Source organism: Atractosteus spatula, chromosome 23, assembly GCF_055471065.1.
Source record: "Atractosteus spatula isolate fAtrSpa1 chromosome 23, fAtrSpa1.hap1, whole genome shotgun sequence".
Classification (NCBI taxonomy): Eukaryota; Metazoa; Chordata; class Actinopteri; order Semionotiformes; family Lepisosteidae; genus Atractosteus; species Atractosteus spatula.
Window position 1 is genome coordinate 4267204 of NC_142728.1, and position 10002 is coordinate 4277205.

General features: G+C 43.3%; 1 protein-coding gene across 2 annotated transcripts in view; it reads left to right on the top strand.

The window, feature by feature from the left end:
- Nucleotides 1-7880, top strand: part of znf618 (zinc finger protein 618) — a 57539-nt gene extending 49659 nt beyond the window's left edge. For both annotated transcript variants that reach the window (XM_088940264.1, XM_088940263.1), the window contains 5 exons: nucleotides 75-152; nucleotides 2936-2980; nucleotides 4598-4675; nucleotides 5274-5381; nucleotides 6247-7880. In XM_088940264.1, coding sequence (XP_088796390.1) covers nucleotides 75-152; nucleotides 2936-2980; nucleotides 4598-4675; nucleotides 5274-5381; nucleotides 6247-7745 — 1808 coding nt within the window. In that variant the 3' untranslated portion in view covers nucleotides 7746-7880. The remainder of the gene's footprint in view (nucleotides 1-74; nucleotides 153-2935; nucleotides 2981-4597; nucleotides 4676-5273; nucleotides 5382-6246) is intronic.
- Nucleotides 7881-10002: the final 2122 nt, after the last annotated feature.

Sequence of the window (10002 nt, forward strand, 5' to 3'; positions counted from 1 at the left end):
GGTACAGTAGCTCTCCGGATCCCGCAGAGCTCCTGTTGGGATTCTAAATCGTGTCTTTCCGTCCTGTTTTACAGAAAGTGCTTTCTGCCGAAAAATGGAAGGCAAATTGCAAAACAACGTGGAGGAGACCAACAGCTCACACAATTCAAGTGGTGAGTGACTTCATGTGCGGCCCACTGCTCTCCTGCCTGTGTGGTCCGGCCTTGTCTTATTACAATGGCTATTCGGGGAATGTTCAATGATGTGATGGAGGGCAGCGTTGCAAACAGGAGTTTGCACAACAATAAAGGCCCAAAACGCATAAATGACTGACAGACATGGAGTTCCGCCTCGGCTCTTCTCGCAGTTTTGCTTTGATTTATTCGTAAGACAAACAGAAACTCACTCTCTGTGGAAAAAAATAAATGCGAAACTTGTGTGGGAGGAGAATATTTTGGTAACTGATGAATAGTTGAAAAGGCAAGTGGTAGCCGCATGTCTAGTATCGCTGTTTTTTGGAATTGTTTCATTTGAAAATATAGGCTTCCTCGGAATTCTGTTCCTTCATTGACCAGGCTTTCGGGAAAAGGCTTAGCACTTGGTAGTGCGTGCAGTTTCTGTTTCCACAAATTTTTCCAAATCTTGAAAATAAAATGTTTTTTATACACAAAAGGTCATTTTCAGTCTGTGGAATTTAAAACAGCCAGTTTTGCAGTTCTACGTTGTTGTAAACAACAGCTTTCCATTAATGCCTATTGTGGTACTGGACATTTTGTTGCTCTTAGCTGATGCTTTTTTTTCCCCAAAGTAGCATTTTACCAGGGGAATTGGGGAGGGATGTACCTTGCTGAGATATATTTTGAGGTACAGTATTTATATTCTACAGCCCTCTTGTCCAGTTTCATAAGCACTGTTCCGCACTGCTAAATTCCATTTTAGAGCTTCAACAGTCAACTTTATATCTCCGCAACAAACAAGGGATACAGATCAAGAAATTGGACGACTATAAATAACTGTGACCAAAGGGTGCCATGTAACAAATTGAAATTACTCTAGTCTCCCAACTAAAAAAAGGAATTATAATATTTACTTTTCCAATAGGTACCAACTCCATACCTGTTAGAATGGCTCTGTGAAAGTAATCAATAAAATGACTTTGCCTTTTCCTGGAGACAGAGGCCCTAGAGCAGGGAGCTTGAGACCCCGAGGAGTGGCTGTTTCTGAGGTTGAACTGAGCCCCAGCTCGGCAGTATCCCAGTAATGAAGTTAACCAGGCGATGAAGCAGAACTAACAAGAACAGGGATTTAATATTCATCTTCCTAGTCTCTGGTCTGGCAAGGGTTGTGGCAGTGTGTTGCTTTGCTATCAGTAGAGAAATCAAATCCAGAATTACGGGGAAAAAAATTCAGTGTCAGGATAAATGCAGAACCACAAGACTCAGAATGTGAGGGGTTTACAGTACAGTTGTTTTTAAAGTCAATTTCGTATTGAATTTGCTGTACTTGTCTGTTGTTTCAGGGGAGAAATCCAAAACATCTGTGGTCTATAGTGTTTGTAGGGGGTTGTTTTTCGTTGAGCATGTCTGGATGTTTAAATTCCAACCAATGTTGACATTTTCCAAGACACATCAGTTTGGAACTGAAATCTCAGCCCATGACTTCCAATTATTTTGTTTTACCTCCCAAATTGGGGGGAAAAAGATAAACTCTTAATCTTGGCAGAAATGGGCTGTCTTACTCACGTTACTGTTCAGTCTCTCTCATTTCATATTTGACAGCTTCATTACAATAGGATTTCTTTGCTGTCACTTGTATTATTTCTAATATAAACACACTCTTGTATAAACATGCAGAATTCATTACCTTTATGGAATTAAATCTTATTTTTCCTCCACATATCTGAGTTATCCTGGACAGGTTTCTCAGAAAAGAGCAGTAGAGAAAATTGTCTAGATGGCTTACATTGTGTTTTTAATTTGATTTCCATGTGACGTTTCTATAGTCTTAGCACAAGCAAAGCAAAACTCCATTTTCCTGTCATGAAATAAAATGGGATTGAAAATGCAGAGAATCACAGATATGACAGATATGGATTCAACTATTCTAGACACCTGTCTCCATGTGCAGTTGTTTCCATGTCTTTTGGAATTTAATAGTGGGAATGGAGGAAAATATGCTAATGTGTGTGTATTAGTTTTAAACAAGTACTATTTACCATTAATTTTGTGTTATTCATAAGATATTAAAAGTGTCACTAATTATGGACTGAATTAACTTGAAAAGCAGACCACATAAGACATTGGGGGCATTTTTAGATTTCTTAATCATTTCCAATTGAGCTCCAGATAGTGTTATAGTCTATGCTTTTAGTAAGTAGGGTAGTTAAAGTTAAAATTTGGTGTTGGAAACGTGCTCAGTAGGTTGTGATTCGTAACTATTCTGGGACATATTAAATATTACTTAGCTTAAATATCACAAGAGCTATACCCACTTTTGTCATTCATGTCCCACGAATAGTGATATTTCCAAAAGGCAGGGGAGGAAAAAGAAGACAGGACTCTCCATTTGCATTCAGGCCCTTGTTTGTTTCTGTTGAGAAGGTCAAAATGTTATAATGTTTAAACCTCTTTGAAAATTTGTACAAACCCCTGCAACGATGCTTAAAATAATGAGCCGGCGATCTGTTTAGAATAAGAATCCTCAGTTCTGAATGTTTTGCAGTCCTCTGAGCAAGATTCTTCCCTGCTACTAACACTGCTTGCACTCAACACTGCTTTCGTACTTTGCAAAGGAATGGTCTAGCTGTCAGGTGGAACAGTAACATTGATGGAGACTAAACAAGGAGTTTTCTAACCAGCTCTTGAAATGACTGAACAGATTTCCATTCGTTTAGTATATTGGAATCCTCATTCGGCCTGCCATTTCCTATACGGTAAATGAATCTTATCTCCCACAGGTGGGACAAGTCCTGTGGTCTCCAGCCCTTTTCCACTCCTACAAAGTAAGTAGGTTACTTAATAAAAAAATAACTTGTTTCTGTTCTTGTCTTCCATGGTGACCAGTCTCTGAACAAAGTGTGCTGTTTATTCTTCATGAGAGAAAGGGGATCTCAAAGGTCAGTGTGCATTTGCTGGCCAGGACACTGACAGATCACAAAGGTGCAGACTTCTGCAAAAACGTTGTGATCTGTGGGGACAGTTAAAGAACTTTATGTTCAGTTCAGAGATGCCCATTTTCTTTATCTCGGAGATCTCTGACTGGTCAAATCTTCAAGGTAGCTTTCCTTACTACCTTAATGCTTGCACATATCGATGCCAAGTACCTGCCAGGTCTTCTGATAGTCTTTCATTGTATGTTATTGCAGTATCCTTGAGTTTTGCTATCTGCCGGGGAACGCCTAAAATGTTTGCATTGTGAAACCAGTATGGCTGCAGTTTGTAGGTCTCTATGACTGTGAAAGTTGACAGATGGATTGAAAATATTGCCGAGCTTGTTAAAAAAATTGAGAGATGCAATTTTAGATACAGTCACCATATTTCTAACTACAGGAATCCTTTAATGGTAAGAGGCAGTTCTCAGAAATTATTTTTTTTTATAAAGAAAGCTTTAAAAGAGAGCTTTTCGGATAACAACAGTGATGCAGTCTTAATATTTGCTTTCTGTGTTTAAACTGCACATGGGTCTATAGTTTGTACGCAACAATTACAGAACATGTAGCAGCCTTCACAACATGGCAGATTAGGGAGCTTCTGAGTGTCTCAACCTTTTAAGGAGTTGGCCCATTTGGAGTATGTGCTGAGCTCTTGGATTAGCGTTAATGGGGTTCACTGAGCTTTTGACCCCTAAGAGTTGTCTGTGAAATCATTAATTCCCCCTTCTCCCTCAGTCAATGCATACTCTTCTTTAGACTTTGTGGGGCTCGCAGCCTGTAAAATGGTATACAATGTGCCACCCTAATTCTCTTTTCAGTTGTGGAGGTGCTCTCATAATGAGCTGAGTTCATGTGCAACAGGTGATTGCACACTGGGGTAGCGTGGGAAACAACTGGGGATTCAGAAATAAGAGCAGGAAAGGCTGGATCAGCCTGCTGCGATCTGTGCCCCAGAACGCAGTTTTGTATTGAGGTTCTTTACTGGGCGAAACCATCAGTTTGCTATTCCTACCAGGGCGAAAAAGATGCAATGCAAAAACAAAACAAAGTGTCAGCTCTTGAAGCATATAAAATCTAAAGCAGGGCAAATAGCTACTAATATCTGCATTTTGTGCAAGATTTCTTTTTTGACTCTGTATGAACAAAAGCTTGCACTTTTTTTATTACGTGTACAAATTAATTTATAGTCACTTCTTTGAATTAATCTCCCATCATGCCTTCCTTGTTCTTTGGTTTTGTAATGATGGCTGCTGAAATAGCTCTGTCCCCTGGTTATTAACCAAAACAGAACCCAGCTCTACTTCTGTCTCTGCGTCAGATTGGCGTTGCCCATGCCGGAGGTGCTGATCTATAGTACGGCTTCACTTTGTCACATCCCTGCCTGTGACCGCTCTTTGCGTCAAGTCCAGTGTGGGTAGAGCTTGGCTTTCTGCCCAAGACTGAGCGGATCTCTGTGCTGTGTTTCAGAACCGTACACGTGTGGAGCCTGTGGCATTCAGTTCCAGTTTTACAACAACCTGCTGGAGCACATGCAGTCCCATGCAGGTGAGTGCTGTGGAGTAAAACGAATAATGATCAGCACGAGGTGATAAGAAATTCTGGATTGATCATAAGAATGACCTCACCACTTTCCCGGGCTGTGGAACAGTGGTGGGCTGTGACTGGCTCTACGGTGGCTGGGAAGTGCTCAGGGGGCAAATGGCATTATAGTCAGTATGGAACAAGATACCCAGCCATGTTGTTAAAGCCAAAACCTTGGATTCTTTCAAGAAATGGCTGGAGGAGATCCTTTGATCCATTAACTTCTAACTACCCGTCAGGCTGGGTGGGCCTCCACCATAGTAAGACAAGTACGTGTAATAATAGGTAGCTAAGTTAGATGGGGCTTAGTCTATTTGAAAGCGTAAGAATATCAGACTTGCCAATAATGTGAAAAGAGGTTTGGTTTCTAGTTGTACAGTGCTGGTGCACAAGAATGTCAGGGAAGACTAGCATCTCAGCTGAACGGTGTTGTTTTGAGGCTGTGCGGTACTGTTTCTCTGTTAATGCAGCTACACAGTTGAACACGTTGTGTGGAGGGCATCCAGTCTATCATGGCTCATTCACCACATTTCCGTGCTTTGCTCTTGTTTTATGATGGCAGCGGACAATGAAAATCGCATCAAAGTGGAACAGCCCAAATCCTCTCCTGCCCCAGCAGCTCAGGAAAAGCTTTGGAAACCCCCAGCTCAGAGAAATCACACCACAAATTGTAAGTACCGTGTATTCGGCCTTGGGAGCGGAGTCCGTAATGTACCTCTCTTTAAGGTTCTGCAAAACAGCGATCCGAGGGTTGTAAATGAACTCGGGCAGCAAGGTGAGCGAAAAAACAAGCAGTCCAGGATCATGGTCTTAGTAGGCAAGGGTCCAAAGTCGAGTGACATGAAGCGAAAAAGCACAGAACAGAAATCCAGAAGCCAAGGTCGGGACAAAGCACAAAAGTTCCTAGCACAGGTGATATATAAAAGTGCGTAGCACAGGAAGGTCCAAGAGGCGATGGTCAAAAGCACTGCAGGGTAGAGAAACCACCCAAAGAGCAAGCGAGGAGTCAGGGAAACGGAACTCAGAACTTGCAAGGCTCAGTAGTAACATTTGATCATGGAAAACGGAGCCCTGCTCAGTCAGACCTTAAATGGCTTGCTTCCCCAGAACACATGGGAGGAAGTGATTATCCTCATGTGTAGCACACTTACTGTCCGAATCCGTTTCTGCAGGACCCAACCTGACTGACAGGTGGGAGAAGTGTGGCTGGGTGCTGTGGTAGAACTAGCCTACTCCACAGCGCACCAGCAAGGACAGGTACAGCAGAGTGAAGATACTACTCTTTCTAAATCTCCAACCATAAAAAGCCCACCACTACACTTGGAAGGGGGGCATCTTGGTCTTCTTGAGCACATTATACAGTAAACAGTTTTTTTTTCCATTTAAACTTGTTGTTGGGCACCAAGGTCTCTTGTGATGAATTACATTTTTTGTCTCAGGGTCTAATACCCTCCATTTCCAGACCGTTTTCTTCAGCTTGCCCGGTCAGTTCTTCTTGCTGCCACTCATTCCCTTCTCTTTTCTCTCCGGCGCAGCCAACAGCGTCTTACCTGAGAAGGAGAGGCAGCAGGTTGCAGAGAGACTCCTGAAAGTGATGTACGCCGACCTCGGGGCGCTCAGCATCCTGAACGGGAAGGACTTCATGAAGCTGGCGCAGACCCTGGTGGACACGGGGGCGCGGCACGGGGCCTTCTCTGTGCGCGACGTCCTGGGAGACATGAACACCCTGGCCCTGAAGCAGCTGCCCCGCATGTACAACCAGGTGAAGGTGAAGGTGACCTGCGCCCTCGGCTCCAACTCCTGCCTGGGCATCGGAGTGACGTGCCACTCTCAGAGCGTGGGGGCCGACTCCTGTTACGTGCTGACGGCCTACCAGGTGGAGGGCACCCGCATGAGGCGCTACGTGCTGGGCGTCAAGGAAGTAGACTTGAAGGAAGGCGGGGATCAGGTCCACCACTGGGTGCAGAACGTCCTGTCGGAGTTCGTCATGTCAGAGATTCGGACCATCTACGTGACGGACTCTAGAGTGGCCTCCACTCCGTTCTCCAAGGCCGGCATGTGCCTGCGTTGCGTGGCCTGCTCCCTGAACGCGGTGGTCCAGAGCGTGCTCAATAAGAGGAGCCTGCAGGCCCGGGGACTGCACGAAGTTGCCGATCTGTTGATCACCTGCAAGGACATGGCAGGTTCTGCCGGCTTCTCCCGAGAGACCTTTGGCTCTCTGCAGGAGGTGCTGTTGCCTCCCTGTTGGGACTCCCTCACTGAGTCGCTGCTGCTGGTGAACGAGCGCTACGAGCAGATCTGCGAGTTCTACAGCAGGGCCAGAAAGACGGCCCCCCTCCAGAGCTTGAACAAGCACCTGCTGAGCAACCTGGCAGCCATCCTGACTCCCATCAAACAGGCAGTCGTGGAGCTGAGCTGCGAGAAGAAGCCCACTCTGCAGCTGGTGCTGCCCACCTACGTGCGCCTGGAGAAGCTCTTCACCACCAAGGCCAACGACGTCAGCGCTGTGAGCAAGCTCTGCCACTTCTTCCTGGAAGCCCTCAAGGAGAACTTCAAAGTGGAGCGGGCCCACAAGGTGGCCATGATCCTGGACCCGCAGCTGAAACTGAGGCCCGTTCCCTCGTATCAGCACGAGGAGATCATCGGCAAAGTGTGCGAGATCATGGCGGAGATCCGGGACGCAGCGGGGGAGGAAGGCGACTCCGAGGCACCAGTGGGGAAGAAAGCCCGGCTTGCGAGCAATAATGTCAAAGCTCAGGGAGGCGACGAACAGCAGGTGAAGAATGAAGTCTACCAGTACCTGGCCGAGCCGCTGTTTCACGCCACTCCGGATCTCTTCCAGTACTGGTCCTCCGTCACTGAGAAATATCCCAAACTGGCCAGGCTGGCTCTGTGGCTCCTCTCGGTGCCTGCGGTGGGAGCCAGGAGTGAATCCATTAGCATGTGTGAGCAAACACTTTCTCTGAAGAAGAGAAGACAGGTGACCCCGGAAGAAATGAATAAACTTATCTTTTTAAAGTCTAACATGCCTTGAAATGGAGATGCATTGCAAAACAGAGATCCAAAATCCTTTTTTTTTAATACAAAGCAAGGTGCTAAACTGATAGAAGGCCAGGGACACGGAAAACCCCACAATAAAGAAACAAGGGCCCCACACCTGGAAATTCAACTTGTTCAACTTGTTTATTTTTATTTTGATGTCGCATAATTAAATGCAGTCTCACTCGGTAAAGTACAAGCTGCTGTCTGGTAATGTACCAGAATTCTTCTTCTGATCGTTGCAAAATTGTGTATGGCTGGACCTGATTTGTTTCAGTGCAGTACAAGTCAATTTTATGGTTGCTTTCTTTTTCCTTTTCTTCAAGCTGATTGAGGAGACTAGAATTGGTTTTACGATTTAAAATTTCAATTTAGTATTAAGACCAAAACTTAAAACACTAGGAAACACTTCACTGCTCATCTCCAGAATGTCTTTAATGTTATTTTTTTAGTTTCTGTTACTGATTTACAATCAGATGGCTTTGAAATTCCTTGATATCATTCTGCATTTCCAGTCACTTCACAGTGAATTCATCTTTGTCGTGGGCTTTGCCTTTTGGCCAACAGTGTAAAATTCACCTCATCGACAGTAGAGGGGCTCTTTTGCTCTTATTCCAAACTATTAGCTCTTCAGATATCTAGTGCATTTTATGAGCTTTTTGTTTTCAAGAAGAAACTTAATGGAAATAGTTTCTACTTGGAAATACATTTTTCTGTAAATGTGACTCTTGTTATAGAGTTGATTGTTCTTCCTTTATACAGCTCTCCTGATGTACCTGCATTTCTAACATTTTCTGTCAGGAGAATGCCCAAATGAAAATTATAAGCAGGTAATATATGGAAAGTACTGTAGGAGACATGTGCTCCTCAAATGTGACTACACTCCATGCCCTAAAACCTGCCCAGTGCTCAGAAGCCCAGTACAAGAATACCTTGTTATAGAATCTCATGTCCTATAATTGTTTGCTATAGAGCCAAAACGTGTGGTTTCTCTATGGGCCCTGACAGCACCTGTCTTCAAAAGTTGGTCTGTTTTCAGGAGAATGTTTTATCCTTTTCGTCTTTCTTCTCAAGATGGGCTCGTATACTTTTATGCCATTGTGCTTTTTTCTGTTTACATAGCTCTTTTTTTTGTCTGAGTCACCCATGAACAAGCCCTTTTGACAAGTTAGGATTTTAGAGTTCCAAATCTTTATTTTTAAAATGACTGCATTTTCAATCTGTGTATCCCGCTTCTAAATGTAGGACAGGCTACTTTTACTTATGAGGGAACAAGTAAAGGTTTATTCCATGCTGAAAAGAGAAGAAAGAAAACACAACGTTTCGGCTTTGGAGCCTTCTTCAGGTGTGAAAACGTTGTGTTTTCTTTCTTCTCTTTTCAGCATGGAATACACCTATTACTTGTTCCTTTGCAGCCTACGCATGCTGACGCAGCTACCCACCTGAACTACGTTTACTTATTTTGTACCTCTAAAGATTTAAAGTCTTCCTCGATTGAGCAATTCCCCTGACATTAGTTAAAAAATCGGGAAAAACAGAATGTCATCCTTTGTATCTCTTCAGTTGTGATTAGACAAATACTCAAGAATAATAATAATTAATTCATAATTCATTTTAGCTAAAACTTTTGAACTGTTTAGCTCATTGTGTAAGTGAACAAGACAATATGTATGTTGCGTCTCTTTTCTGTAAATGTTGACTTTTGCTAGATTTGCACCTTGAAGCTTTTTCACTGACGTCCTCTGGAGTGGATTTTACCGAAGGAGAAATGAAGTCACCCTGCAGATATACTGTATACTGTATTTAACATTGGTCAAGAAATACACATTGCTAGAGAAAGCATGTGGATTTCCTTTAGAGCAAGGGTTAGAGAAAGCAAGTTTTTAACTGAGTTCCTATTATTCCTTGCTTCATGTAGTTTTGTTTTATTGTGCTAAACTTTTCTTTCATTCATCCCAATTTTTCCCTTGTTTCTCCCCTTTTCCACATTGACTCCAGAACCACTATTGTTTATTCTTCCACAATTTTAAGAGGTCTCTCCCCTCTTCCCTGTTGCTTCAGTACTCATATCCAAGCCTGCTGCTAAGGAGAGATTTCTGTGTTTGACCTTAAGACTGTTGGTATATTTAACACAGTAATTTTCTTTTTTTTTTAATTGGATATGAAGAAATGACGCTGTACAGCGTTTTTTTTAGCTTCCAAGCAATTAATTGGGAGGTAAATAAAAATTACATTACAATACAAAGTAAAAA